The following is a 15,646-nucleotide window of genomic DNA, read 5'->3' as shown; positions in this document are numbered from 1 at the left end:
GCTCAGAATCACAAAGTTGCTGTCCAATTGTCAGCTGGGGCAGTCACCTGAAGGCCTACCTTGGGGAGGATCTGCTTCCAGCTCAATCCCATCATTGCTGGGAAGCCTCCGTTCCTTGCTGGCTGCTGGAAACCTCAGTTCTTCACCATGTGGACCTTTCCATAGGCTGCCTAAGTGTCCACATAACATGGTAGCCAGCTTCCCCTAGAGCAAGTGGCCCAAGAAAGATACAGTGCCCAAGACAGAAGCACTGATTTTTTTTTTTCTTTTTTTTATCCAGAGGCAGGATCTCACTCAGGACAGAGTGCAGTGGCACCATCATTGCTCACTGCAGCCGGAAACTCCTGGGCTCAAGTGACCCTCCTCATCCTCTCAAGTAGCTGCACACCACTACACTCAGTTAATTTTTTTGTTTTTTGTTTTTTTTTTTTTTGGAGATGAGATCTCGCTATGTTGCCCAGGCTGGTCTCAAACTCCCAGCCTTAGGCAATCCTCCCACCTTGGCCTCTCAAAGTGCTGGGACTATAGGCATAAGCCACTGTGCCTGGCCTCTTATCTTTTATAACCTGCTCTCAGGAAGTGACATACCATGACTTCTGCTGGTCACACAGACCAGCCCTGGTATAATGCAGGAGAAGTCTAAACAAGGGTCTGAAAACCAGGACATATGATCTGGGAGGCTGGCTACTACAGTCATACACACACATACACACATGTCCACAAGTATACACACATGCATGTATGTATACTTGTATACATGTATGTTTGTATACATGTATGTATAAACAAAAATAACACACGTCTTTTTAAGACCACAGGATTACCAGCACATTGCCTTTTAACAAGTATCTACAAAGCATAGACACAATAATTTCATGTGCTATCCAATAGAAATGTTATCCACATAACGTAATTTAAAACTCAAAATTAGCCACACTTTAAAGGTAAAAAGAAATAGGTGAAAATAGTTTTAATATACTTTAACACAATATATCTGAAATATAATTTCAATATGCAATCAATGTTTTAAACATTTAGTGAGATATTTTACATTTTTTCACACTAAGCCTTGGAATCTAGGGTGTATGTTGCACTTACAGCATTTCTCAATTCAGCCACTACATTTCCATCAGAAATGCTCAGTAAGTATTTAAATTTCAAAAAGTTTACAGTTGAAAAGGTAGATTCACATATCTAAGTTGCTCCAATTATACCTACAAATTTTTAAATAAGTTGAGTATCAATTTTTAATTTTACATTAATTAAATGGCAATAAAATAAAAAATGTAGCTCCTTAATGTGCACTAGCCTCAGTTCAAGTGTGCAAAAGTCCCAGGTGAATAGAGGCTACCATACTGCTAACACTGTAGTGTGGGATCAAAGGGGATCTAGAGAAATGGTCTATGGCTAGTTATAGCACAGTGACACCAAAAACGCTAGAGGTCCTATCTTTGAAAATCCTTTGAGGTGGCGGGGCATGGTGGCTCACACCTATAATCCCAGGACTTTGGGAGGCCGAGGAGGGCAGATCACAATGTCAGGAGTTCAAGACGAGCCTGGCCAACATGGTGAAAACCCGTCTCTACTAAAAATGCAAAAATTAGCCAGGCGTAGTGGTGGGCGCCTGTAATCCCAGCTACTCGGGAGGCTGAGGCAGGAGAATCGCTTGAACCCAGGGGGGCGGAAGTTGCTGAGACGGCGCCATTGCACTCCAGCCTGGGCAACAAGAGCAAAACTCCGTCTCAAAAAAAAGAAAAAAGAAAATTCTTTGAGGCAATTAACTTATTCCACACTTTTAGAGCAAACTGGTTCATTCATCTAAAACCCTGATAAGAGCAAACCAAGCTCCAAAAATTAACTGTGCAAAATCAGTCAGCTAACATGATGAAAATACAGCTCCTATTTTCCTGTAGACTGTGGATTTAAAAATCTATGGGAAAATAAGATGATGAACATGTCTTATCTCAAGGTACAATTCTTATGCTAACCAAGTCCTGAGTTTCTAATAGCAAACTCTCTTGTAGACGTTTGTAAAACACTCAACTGGAATACTTTCAAATTTCAATCAAGTACATTTTGCTTCATGTATTTCTAGAAATTCAAATGTAAATAAAAGTGGGTTCCTCCCCCCAGTATCAAAAATGCATTAGGCAGATTTACAGGCCAGTGACTGGAAAACAAACTAAGTTCAAGAAACAATAGAGAAACATGTCATGGTGCATTGTTCAAACTTGATTTATTTCCAAACCACCAGTATACAAAATATCCTTCTCTTTATCCACTCAGCACACATAGACTTGACATTTCTCCCACAGGTATTTGCATAAAGCCAAAAACAAAGATTTAAACTACAAGAATTGTAGGTGTTATCAGGTAGAGGAGGTATTTTGTAGGACAAAGCACTTTCCTTCCTCTTACTACTGCATGTATCACTTCCTCCTGTATTTCTAAGCCAAGGACTGTTCAGTTGTTATCTGGATGTAACAAAGTTCTTGAGAAAGTAAAGATTCCTCTTTTTGCCATTGTACAAAAAATGTAACTCGTAATTCATCTTTTTTTTTTTTTTTTTTTTTTTGAGACAGGGTCTCGCTCTGTTGCCCAGGTTGGAGTTCAGTGGCACAATCATAGCTCACTGCAGCCTCAACCTCCTGGGCTCAAGTGATCCTCCCACTTCAGCCTCCCAAATAGTTGAGACCACAGGTGCACACCACACCATCTGGTGAATTTTTTTTATTTTATTTTATTTTTACAGACAGGGTTTCACTATGTTTCACAGACGGGTCTTGAATTCCGGGGCTCAAGTGATCCTCCCATCTCAGCCTCCCAAAGTACTAGGATTACAGGCACGTGCCACTGTGCCCAGTTATAATTCATCTTTCATTTACTCTAATGTATAGTCACCCAATGCATTATATATGCTTTTTAATATAGTATTGTACCTTGTGTCAATGTTTGTCTAGATGACCTTCATGCTCATCTGTATTAATTTTTCTGCCTTAGATTATAAAGTCCCACACATGAGGTCTTAGTCAATTTATTTTACTTTATACAGTTGGAAAGATATGGGAACACAGACATAAATGCCTCAAGTACATTTTGATGATTACCATGATGATGACACTGTTAAATAAATGGATTGCTAGCCTCATATAAAAAGTTAGAGGCATGAGTAACTTAGGAATCTGAGCTTATATATTACATTTTGTTGCTCCAGATTCTAAGTTAAAAAAAAATTAGAAGATTTTATTAGCCAAGAGTTCCCAACTAAAAATATTACAAGAGGGGCCAGGCACATGGCTCAAGCCTGTAATCCCAGCACTTCAGGAGGCTGAGGCGGGCGGATCACAAGGTCAGGAGATCAAGACCGTCCTGGCTAACGGTGAAACCCCGTCTCTACTGAAAATACAAAAAATTAGCCGGGCGTGGTGGTGGGCACCTCTAGTCCCAGCTACTCGGGAGGCTGAGGCAGGAGAATGGCGTGAACCCAGGAGGTGGAGCTTGCAGTGAGCCGAGATCATGCCACTGCACTCCAGCCTGGGTGACAGAGCAAGATTCCATCTCAAAAAAAAAAAAAAAAATTACAAGAAACAAAAATACAAAAGAATCACAACTTTTTTACCAGCACCACACAAACTGAACCCTAAAAATAACCAACCAATTAGGTAACTACCAAGTAAAACAAGGTTATAATTAATTAAAATGTTCTTTTGTTTAGCACATTTGTTCTCGATGCCCAAAGAACATAGAGGGATATTTATTTTCACTTTATACCTTTTTCACTAGCACCTAAAAAAATACAAATATATTTGTGAAAATAAGTGTTAGGATAAAAATAAATGAAATATATAATATATGTTATCCCACATACCTCATTTGCCTCTATGTTTGTGTTCCTCAACCCCCACAATAGAAAAAAAAAGAAAGATAAAGCAGCAAAATATGTTACTGGAACCAACCGAAATCTATAGGCGTCAGTAAAGATGGCTGTCTGCAGGCCTTTAAAACAATTTTTAATTACCAGGCTCTAGTCCCTTCTCCCCATCCATTCTCCCTCTAAGAAAAACCAAAGTCCTTAGCTGTTATCTCTGATATTTGTCACGAATATTTGGGTTTTTTAAAAGTTAATTACTTTGAAAATTGCTAAGACTAGATTTTGTGTTCTCACCGTAAATAAGTAGGTGAGATTTTTTAATTAATTGCTGCTTCCTAAGCCTGTTCCGCACATTTAAGCTATTGATATTTGTACATGGGTGGCATGAGAAGAATATTCACAAAAATTCTGAATTTTAAACTTTTCATTTTATCATTTAATCATTTGATATAAGATAGAAAACAATCGGGCTGCCAGCTCATCTTGAGACCTTGCTTACATTATCTATCTAGTAAAGAGGATACAATCGACTCAATGTTTCCGTCATGTCCACATCAGCCAGCCCCTGCAAGCACTGCTCATCTCTGGCGCAGCAAGTTCATCTCTCAACTGCCACAGAGCTGGACAGAAATCAGGTCCACAAGAGAAGGAAGAGTCAACCAGGTGGAAAGCAGCCAACAGAGATTAGAAACAGAGGTATCTGGCAAGACTTTCACATATTACAAGGAGCCAAAAAAGAATGATGAGATCTTGTACACTTTCCTCCCTCACAGTGTAAAATGCAAGAATCTCTGAAAGTGCTGAGCAGTTGCCAAGCAGTTCCAGCATAAACTGCTATGTGACCAGAATAAATCCTTTAACCTCTCTACTTCAGTCTCATCATCTGCATGACAATCATATCAATAATTTAAAAGTTGTAGAATGTCTAATCAAATGTATTCCTCTTTGCCAGGCTTGAGATAAGCCAAAGTTTACCAAAAAGAAACACCTTTTTTTTTTTTTTTTTTTTTTTTTTTTAGCTAAAGTTCCCAAAATAAACATTTAAAAATCATTTTTGAGCCCAAATGTGGAAGACCATTCACACAAAACACTTCCGCACACTTGCAGCCAGGCTGCTGCTCTCACCTCAGTCCCAAGTGCTCTCATTGTGGCCCCTGTCTCCACAGAAGGCCATTCATTGGAAGCACTCTCCACAGAGCCGCAGGACTTGAGTCACAATGCCTGAGGGAGGCTGCTGGGGACCAGGGGAGGAAGGCCTGGGACCTCCTGCAGCAGACTCCCTCACCCACCTCCAGCAGATGAGCCATCAGCTGAGGAAGCCCAGTGGCTGGGGAATCCCACCATCCCTCCTTCCTTGCCTATCACGCTTCCAGCTGGCACAGGCTCTCGAGGCACCCTTTCCAAAAGCAAGACTATTCCTTGGAAACAGTGACAGATTTCATATTGGTTGAATAAATAAATATGTTAATAGAATAACTATACAATATATCTATTTACAAAACTGCACTTGTGCCCCTTACACTTATACAAACTTTTTAAAGTTTAATTTATAAAGTGGGTATGGTAAGAGATTAACAACAATAGCTAATAATAAAAGAGAAGAATTATAACAATAGACTAAAAAAAGTTGTGTGAATGAGGAAACAAAAGAAGAATTCTGCAGAGTGGGAAAGGGTTACAAAAAGTAAGAAAAGAGAAAGCCAATCTGAGAAGAATTTTACCTCAGCTGTCACTAAGGAGCAGGAAAAACTAGAAAGAAATCACTTATTTATCTGCAAAGTCAGAGGTAAACATTGCCATGTGTATTCAATAACTGGTGATTCAATCATAAAATGTAATGATATGATTTGTACACAGTTGGAAAAAAAAAAAAAACCCACCATTCTGGTTGTCAGCCTGAAGTTCCCTTTGTTTATCTGTAAAATGCTTCAAAATCTATACATAGAAATAAGTTTTAGAAGTTGTATTTTTCAAATAAGGAAAAGTCAGGTAATGCCCATTGGCTTCTCTCTATAATTATTTTAATTGTGTTTCCTATACACAGAACTTTTTCCTTCTATTGCCTTTAAAGGTACACATTATTTCTTTTGCATCTCAATTTAAGGTTTATATTTCTTAAACTGTCTAACAAACAGTTTTCCACTAATATTTATTAATCTCAATATATTTTGCTTTTAGGAAATCATAAAGAAATTAGGTTATTTTCAAAAAACAAACAAAACAAAAGCCAGACGTGGTGGTTCATGCCTGTAATCCAGCACTTTAGGAGGCCAAGGCAGGCAGATTATGAGGTCAGGAGTTCGAGACCAGCCTGACCAACATGGTGAAACCCCGTCTCTACTAAAAATACAAAAATTAGCCGGGCACGGTGGGGCGCCCCTGTAATCCCAGCTACTCAGGAAGCTGAAGCAGGAGAATCCCTTGCACCTGGGAGACGGAGGTTGCAGTAAGCTGAGATTGCACCACTGCACTCCAGCCTGGGTGACAGAGCAAGACTCTGTCTCAAAAAAAAAAAAAAAAAAAAAAAAAAAAAAAAAAAAAAAAAAATCAGGTTATTTGGGGGTAAATCCTCCATTTTCATTGATATGGATGTGAGTGATGACTTTTATTATTTACTAGGCAACAATTCCCTTTCCTTCTGAGAAATCTATGCAATAATGTCTTCTGGGAGCTTCTGGGTCCCAGGCCCCTAACTACTGTGAAATATTGAAATTCCAGTGGAAATTCCATGTGGGAGCCAGAATATAGCAAGAATTTGGAATGGGACCCCTAAGACAGATCCTGTTTATGAACTATAATCATTTTGCCCCAGACTCAACAAAATGAAGGGGTGGAAATGTTATCTATGGGGCACCTGCTTCAGAGAGTATCTATACAGTTGTCCCTCAAAGCTCTTTTCCAACGCTCATGTTATAATCTGTAATGTGTCCCTCTGGCATAAAAAAAACTTACTAAATACACTCTTGTAGTTCCCCATGATAACTAGTTTTTGATTTAAAACCCTGCTGTAGTTTTCACAATCAACATGTACTAAACAATAGTCTTAAGGTAAACATATTTGGAAAATCAAAATCTAGATTTAAGAAAATAATAATTTGTAATTTAATTCTGAATAATTCTAAGCATGACAACAGTTGTCTTTTTCAACTTGCCTTTATACTGTTTTATTTCTATTTTGTCTGTAATAATGTCACCATTTTAAGAACCAAATTAAATATAACCATAGGAGAGCCTCTTCCTGTTTCTGTTTTGAAGTTTTTCTTCAATACTGTTTCAGGAAGTATTTAGTGAAGCTGTATGGTATAGTAGTTAACATAGGCTTTGGAGTCAGACAGACTCAAATTCCAGTTCCATCATTAATATAATTTTGGATATCCTTTCTAAAGTCCACTTTATTTCTCCATTTAACAGGGAGAGTAATACCTACCCAAGGGTAACTGCAATCAAAATGAGATAATGAGTCTGAAGCACACAGCACAGAGCCAGGCATATACTAATTACTCAATGCACAGTAGCTAATATTTTAGACATAGACACACACTGAAAATCTGGAACATGAAGAAAAAATTCCTTAATTTTACCACCTTAGGAAAACAAACACGATTTTTTTGTAATTACATCCACATAAAAACTTATTTTTACATTATTATAATTGTAATACACAATTTTATATCTTTTTAAACATTATAATCACTTTTCCATGTTACCATGTAGGTTCATAATTACCTTTTAAATTTGTTGCCTGAGATTTCATTAAGTTCCATAATTTATCCACTAAATTTCTGTCAAATATTTGAGGTGTTTACAAATCATGCTATAATAACATTTTCATGAATATAGCTTTTCCACCCTGTGGAATTCTTTCCTTAGGATGAATTCTCAAAGCAGGCTTCTTTAGGGTAGCCATGATCTATTTCACAACTTTAATAGTTTTTTCAAACTGCTCTCCACCAGTTTATACAATTTGTAGTTCCTCCACCAATGTGCACACATGTCATATTGTCCACTCTAACCTTCAGTATTAATACTAATATGTTACATGTACTGAGTATTTCCATATGCCAAGCACTGATCTAAGTGCTTTACATGTATCACATCATCATCCTCACAACAAATCTCCAATGTAACCACTATTAGTCATCCTCTTCCGCAGATGAGGAAGCTAAGGCTCAGAAAGTTTATAAGCCATGTCCAAGGTCACACAGCAACTAAATGGTAGTATCTAAACTAAACTCAGACCCTGTCTAATGCCACGGTGCTCTTAATCACCTGGCTATATTGCTGCTTTACTCTTCTGCCACCACCCCCCACTCATATAACAGGTTAAAAAGATCTTAATTGATGTTTTTATATACAATTTGTTGATTACTAGCAAAGTTGATCATTTTTACATATGTTTATTTTAAAACTGTATTTTCGTCTTATGTTATTTGTTCATAAGCAACTTCTGTAAAGTGATGGGGAAAATTATGTTCCTCATGTACTTTTTACCAATTGGGTGCATCGACACAATCCTCTCACAAGAGGCCCAGGTCCCTTCTTTATGACCCCACTGAGCTGTCAGTTTATAGGAGAACATGCTCCTTCTCTTCTTCCTGCCCAGTATGAGTTGAATACCAATATTTTCCAGAAAGTTATGTCCATATCTCCTCAACATCACTCACTCGTGATACGTCTTCTGGTTGGTTTGGAACTCCCTATCATGAATGGGCAGGAAGACCAAATGACCCCAAGAGGGTGACTAACTAAAATAATTTTTTATTAGGTTGGTGGAAAAGTAATTGGGGATTTTGCCATTAATGGCAAAAACACTTTTGCACCAACCTAATAACTGAACCAATTTACCAAGGCCTTTGAGACTCAAGCCCACTCTCCCATCCCCTGCCACCCCTCTCTCCTTTTCTCCACCTCTTCAAATTTCCCTTCTGTGAGATAAAGACTGAAATATATAGGGTTTTTCTGTTTCTTTGTGAATATATGATCCAAACAACTTGGCCATCTTTCAAAATGTACTTCTCGTCACATACAGAAACATCATTAAAACCCCATCTATGTTTTACTAAGCAAAACTGGATTTACCTAATAAATCTGAATTGTAATAATCCTATTTTAAAATATGCTCGTGCATATTTTAAATTACCTGCATTATGTCTTGCAATATATCTAAGTGCCCAGGCTGCAGCCTCCTTGACTCCAGGGTCAAAATCTTCCAAGCATATGACCAGTGTATCCAGTGCTCCACAATCAACTATTGCCTGAGCTAGCTGGGGAGAATGTTTACCAACCGCTCGTAACACAAAGGCAGCTGCTTTCTTGTAGAAGCGCTACAAGGGTCAAATAGACAAAACTCAAAATGAATTGAGTACTTAGAAAACCAAAATCTAAAATAGACCAAAACTAGCATAAAAATAACATTAATGTAAATAAAGCTCAACAGCTTTTGAATATAAAAGATGAAAAACATCCTGCAAAATAATTTTGATTATTTGATGTGCCCTCATTGCTTCTGTTCAGTAACTAAACTGAAAACAAGGTATGTTTAACATTGTATTTCAAATGTTTTATCCTGAAGCATGCATTTGGAAATTGTATAAAATTATAAACATACTTTCCACAAATTCATAAAATAATGAGATTTTATGTATCTGCATTACACCAAAATGTATTGTTTGACCCTTGGGAACTCTTAGATTGTTAGCATGTGCAACTAAGCTCACTGTCAACTGACCAATTCATTTCCTTTACTTGCCCTCAGTCTTTAAGCATGGTAGGCCTTTCATGACCTCAACTAATCTTCCTGGTGTCCCCAATTATTCTGAAGTAACAACCATGTCCCAAAATGTGCTTACAGTCATCAAATAAACATAAAGGCAAAACATTAATGACATATTTTAAAACTTTTCCTGGCAAATAAATCAGCCAAACAATGGGATATAAGTTATTTTCTCTAGAAATCCTTTTTTTTTTTTTAAGATAAAAGCAAATTACTTACCATTTTGTAAATTTTAAATACTGCTTCATATTTATATTTCCTATAGACACATTGTGTCTGACTAAGGAATGAGTAAATAAAACTAAAACACAAGACTAACATGTTTCTCTTCACATCGCTAAAAAAATTAAATATATAGGAAATATGTGGCTGTGACACTCACTATGGTTTTATGCTTAGCATAATGACACAGTGATGGTCTCCTCTTTCTGTTATTAATAAAACCCACTTAATCCCCTATTTTACATTCTAAGTTTCTATTTTTTCACAGTGACTACTAAAAAGTGACTATTTGACTACAGCACCTGTTTTGAAAGCATTCTATTCACTTAGACTATAATATTGATACAATGAAAATTACAGGAGAAAAAAATACATCGAGTATATCTTAAACATAGTATACCTTAAAAATCAGTATATGTTGCTAATATAAGAAACATGCTATGTTAGTACTGATGTTTTTGATTTGACATATTTTCTTTAGTTTCTTAAATTATATAAGTAACCAAATTTCTACTAATTTACTCTAAATATTACTGTAGAGCTTTGAAGTAGGTTTCCATAGATTATTTTCTTACAAATGTGGGGGAAAAAATGGTGATACATTTATTTTCATTACTTTACTTTAGCTAATTTGACTTTTTATAGTGCAGAATTATCAAATTTACAGACCATTTATGGGTATCAATAGTCACTATTAATTACAGTGCCTATAACTCACACTTTCTGATCTCATTCCCTCTTTCTCCTAATTTTCACTTCCCCCAAATTCCTAACACTCTTCTCTTCCATTCCTCATCAAAAGAAAGGCCAAAAAAAAAAAAAAAAAAAAGTAAAACCACAGGACTTTGTACCTCATAAAGAAGAGATTAAATCTCCTGTGAGAAATGACTTAAAGGCTGGAAGGTGAGGGAGACAGAAGCTGGTGCAAAGGCTTCGTGTTTTCACTGCCTCCTCACTTTTCTGCTCTAGTGTTTTGTCTCTCTACAACTAATTAACATTCATTCAACTTAGAAAACTTCTACTGAAAATCTTCTACGTGGGATACCAGAATACAGACTCTGCTCTCAGAAGAAAGAGCTAAGAGTCCAAGAGGAAGAAAGTCCAACAGTATTTGATGATAGAAGGAATACCCACAAGAAAAATAAAATTTCTGTGACTCCTTGTAGAGCTATAACAGGCATTAGTTAAGTGACTCTCTGATCTATAAACATAAGGCAAATTTCTGCACCATTAGGATTTATTTTTATTCTGGCAAAATACACATAACATAAAATTTACCATTTTAACCATTTTAAAGTATACAAGTTAGTGGCATTTAGTGCATTCACAATGTTGTGCAACCATCACCACTGTCTAGTTCTAGACTATTATCATCACCCCAACTAGAAACTTCTTACAAATAAAGCAGTCACTTCCCATTCCCTTCTCCTTCCAGCCCCTGGCAACCACTAATCTGCTTCTGTCTCTATGGATTTGCATATTCTGGATAGTTCATATAAATGGAACCATACAATCTGTGGCCTTTTGTGTCTGGCTTCTTGCACTTAGCATAATGTTTTTATGGGTCATCCGTGGTGTAGCATTTATCAGTACTTTATTCCTTTTGTGACTAATAATCCATCATATGGATACACAACATTTTGTTTACCCATTCATCTGTTGATTGATTTAGGTTGCTTTCACCTTTTGGCTATTGTGGATGCTGCTGCTATGAACATTTGTGTGCAGGCTTTACTGAAGCATCTGTTTTCAATTCTTTTGGATATATAACTAGGAATAGAATTGCTGAGCCACGTGGTAAAAATGTTTCACTGACTGTGGACCTGCCAAAGTGTTTTCACAGTGGTTGCCCCCATTTTACATTCCTACCAGCAATGTATGAAAGTTCCAATTTCTCCATGTCTTCACCAACACTTGTTATTTTCTTTTTATTTTTTTATTATGGCCACCCTAGAAGGTATGAAGTGATACCTCATTGGGGTTTTGATTTGCATTTCTTAATGACTAATGCTGTGGAGCATTAGTTTGTACATATTCTTCGGAGAAATGTCTATTTAATTCCTTTGCCTATTTTTCAATTGGCTTGTCTTTTTGTTACACAAATACGAATTTAATCCCAAAGATATGTCAAGAAAGCTCTATCCCTAGGTTATGATAAACTAACAGAATAGAATGAACAGTCCAAAACCTACCTGCAAGTGGTCCTTAGCTACTGTGGAAACCAAATAGCTGGCACTGTATAGAAATAGAAAGTGGTACCGGATAGGAGGGGGGAAAATGGGGCACTTTTAGGTAGTGCTTAACAGAGTTGACATGCCTATAACTTGGTAAAAAAAGATTTCTCAAACCTTCCATTACACATACTTATTCTCTTCCTCTTTTTGGTTGCTTCTCTAGCCCTTGCCTCAAGGCTGTCTCTCACTATTTCCCTTAACTTGGTTTCACCAGCATATAAGGATTGCTGAGATCAACTATTTGCCTAGGGTCTACATACTTCCCTAAGACAGATCCGATAGCATTGTTTAAAACTACCATATATAGAAATACTGCTTTATGTATAATTCCCCCCTAAAAAATCTGTTTTCTCTTTATATTATCAATAATAGATAAATGGTGGTTATTGGCACCAAAGCAAAATACCCTAAAAATACGATTACATGCAGCTCAGAGAATTGGAGATTTTGTTAACCCCCTAATAATTCTGATGCCTACAGGCTTGCAACTGTATCCAAACTGTCACATTTTTAAAGATCTAAAACAAAAAACATATAACTAGTTTTTTAAAATTCTTACATTCTGTTCTGCCAATGAATAAACAAGCTGTGGAAGAATATCGCACTTCACAACAGCTTCTGCTAGGTCATCATTATAATTGGCCAGTCTCCCAAGAGCCAAAGCAGCAGTCTGTTGAATTGTTGGGACCACATCCAGAAGAAGAGTTCTCAGCAAAGACATTACACCTGAGTTAAATTATGAAAGAATAGAAATCAGAAAAATTAAAATTAAAAAGCAAAAATACAATTCAGCATATATGCAGACAGTAAAAATAAAGGGAAAAAATTAGTAAAAACAAAACTATTCACTAAAAACTAATGGAAATTTAGAAGTACCTAACTGGCCAAGACACAGAATAATACAAGCTATAATTATTAAACATGCAGTACAGCATGGAAATAAGAAAGGCTTTGGATTTAGGTAACAATCCCTGATTCAGCAAGTCCTGTCTATATTACCTGATAGGGTTATCATGAGGCATGCAGAGAAAGGTTGTAGACTATGCTATGATGTCTAGCACAAAAAAGATAGGGCTCCCCCCAGACTTTGCAAATCTTATCTTTCAAGGCTCATTTCAAGGCCTCACCTGCATATTACCTCTAAATAAATGTCTTGGAGATGAGGAAGCATATTACTAGTGCTCATCATATTCATCCAAGGGTTGAATGCATAGTAGGTATATCATCATCATCACCACAACAGCAACAAAGTAAAAGTAGCTTATATTTATCAAGGACTTATTATATATAAGCACTGTTCTAAGGACTTTTTTCTATAATAATTCATTTAACTTTTATAACAAAACTATGAAGCAGGCCCTACTATTATGTCTATTTTACAGATAAGAAAATGGAAGCTAAGAAAGGTTGTCACACAACTAATGAATGGTGAAGCAAGGTTATATACTTCATACATTTTTCATTGATAATTGTTAAATAACACATATTGAAAACTGAGGAGGTGGGAAGAGAGATACCAATAGTATTTGTATTGTGGTCATTATACTGGATATTCCAGCTCTATTAACTTTGCCTTACTGTAAAATCTGCAAAAGAGTATACTGCTATTTCTGTTTTAATGATGCTGTTTTAGTCTAAGATTACAAGAAAGGTAATGACAGAATTCAAACTATAACAAAGTACCCCTTGACTTTCTACACTTTAATTTACACCAGTCTAGTCAATTAGATATCATTAAATCTTTTCTTTAAAAACGTATCCCAGTTATACACAAAAGCAAATATTACCAGTATTCTTTTATAGTATTATATGCAGAAACATTTGAAATAGAACAAAAAGAAAACTTTTACAGTAACATCTAAACATTTGATCTTAGCCAAAGGCTGAGAAGCCATTATAGTAACACTTAGGATTAGACTAAAATAAAAGAGTACTAGCAAATAACGTAAGCAGAGAGCAGTGATGCTTATCACAGACACATTTAATGATGTGACCTATGGATTTTCCTAGTTTCCAGTTTTACTTAGTCATTAGTTTTGTGCCTAAGTTGACTAGGTTAGATCATCTTCTATCACCTTTGCAGGTGTGAATACCACGAAGGCTGGTTAGCACTGCAAGCACACAGAGGCCCCTGCCCACACTTGGGTCATAGCTCATGTTCAACAAATCCAGTGTTCATGGGTGTTGCTTATATATTATTATCTATACTGTTTGCTAGAGATAATTTCTGAAATATCTCACAACAAAAGTTTACAGCACAGAACAAGGTATTAGCATGACTACTCAATGTTATAACATAGGTTATTTCAGGAAAGGTGGATTTAAAACAATTATCCATCTCTTTGTAGTTTGCTTTATTACTTGATTCATTGTTGTTGTTGGTTTTTTACTGGGTAAAATACAAATAAAACAAAAATTACCATTTTAACCATTTTTAAGTTTACAGTTCAGTGGAGTTAAGTACATCCACAATGTGTGACCATCACCACTAACTGCCAAACTGTTTTCCACAGCAGCTCAGCCACTTTACATTCCCATCAGTAAAGTACCAAGGTTCCAATTTCTCTACATCCTCACCAGCACTTGTAATTTTCCATTTAAAAAAAAAATAACAGCAGACTGGGCGCGGTGGCTCACGCCTGTAATCCCAGCACTTTGGGAGGCCGAGGCGGGCAGATCACGAGGTCAGGAGATCGAGACCATCCTGGCTAACACAGTGAAACCCCGTCTCTACTAAAAATACAAAAATAATTAGCCGGGCATGGTGGCGGGCGCCTGCTGGTGGGCGCCTGCAGTCCCAGCTACTCGAGAGGCTGAGGCAGGAGAATGGCGTGAACCCAGGAGGTGGAGCTTGCTGTAAGCCGAGATCGTGCCACTGCACTCCAGCCTGGGTGACAGACCTAGGCTCCATCTCAAAATAAATAAATAAATAAATAAATAACAGCCATCCGAATGTGGATGAGGTAGTGTCTCACTGTGATTTTGATTTGCATTTCCATAGCACTGATAATGTTGAGCATCTTATCTGCTCATTGGCCATTTGTACATCTTCTTTGAAGAAATGTCAGGCCAAGCCCTGTGACCATTTTTGAATTGGGCACAGGGTTTGGCCTGACATTGTGTTGTCATTATCATCAAGCATTACACGTTTTCATTTTTTGTTTTTTGGATTTTTGTTTTTTTTTTTTTGAATCATAGCTTTGCTCTGTTGCCTAGGCTGTAATGCAGTGGTGCAATCATGGCTCACTGCAGCCTCAACCTCTCAGGTTCAAGCAGTCCTCCCACTCAGCCTCACAAATAACTGAGTGCACCATACCTGGCTAATTTTTTCTATTTTTTGTAGAGATGGAGGTCTCACTATGTTGCCCAGGTTGGTCTCAAACTCCTGGGCTCAAGAGAACCTCCCATCTTGGCCTCCCACAGTGCTGGAATTACAGGCATGAGCCACTGTGCCTGGCCTTACTTCATATTTTTTATAACAAATATGCACTATTATAATTAAAATAAGTCAATACTCTAAAAAAGAAAATCTAAATTTGTTAACAT

General features: G+C 36.9%; 1 protein-coding gene across 4 annotated transcripts in view; it reads right to left on the bottom strand.

The window, feature by feature from the left end:
* Positions 1-15,646, bottom strand: part of SPAG6 (sperm associated antigen 6) — a 66,158-nt gene that overhangs the window by 34,849 nt on the left and 15,663 nt on the right. For all 4 annotated transcript variants that reach the window (XM_050804056.1, XM_050804059.1, XM_050804058.1 and 1 more), the window contains exons 3-4: positions 12,660-12,826; positions 9,012-9,195 (exon numbers count right to left, since the gene is read on the bottom strand). In XM_050804056.1, the coding sequence (XP_050660013.1) occupies positions 9,012-9,195; positions 12,660-12,826 (351 nt within the window). The remainder of the gene's footprint in view (positions 1-9,011; positions 9,196-12,659; positions 12,827-15,646) is intronic.

The sequence above is a fragment of the Macaca thibetana genome, chromosome 9, assembly GCF_024542745.1.
Source record: "Macaca thibetana thibetana isolate TM-01 chromosome 9, ASM2454274v1, whole genome shotgun sequence".
NCBI lineage: Eukaryota > Metazoa > Chordata > Mammalia > Primates > Cercopithecidae > Macaca > Macaca thibetana.
The sequence above is the reverse complement of the archived record's forward strand: the minus strand, read 5'-3'. Positions and strand labels throughout refer to the sequence as shown.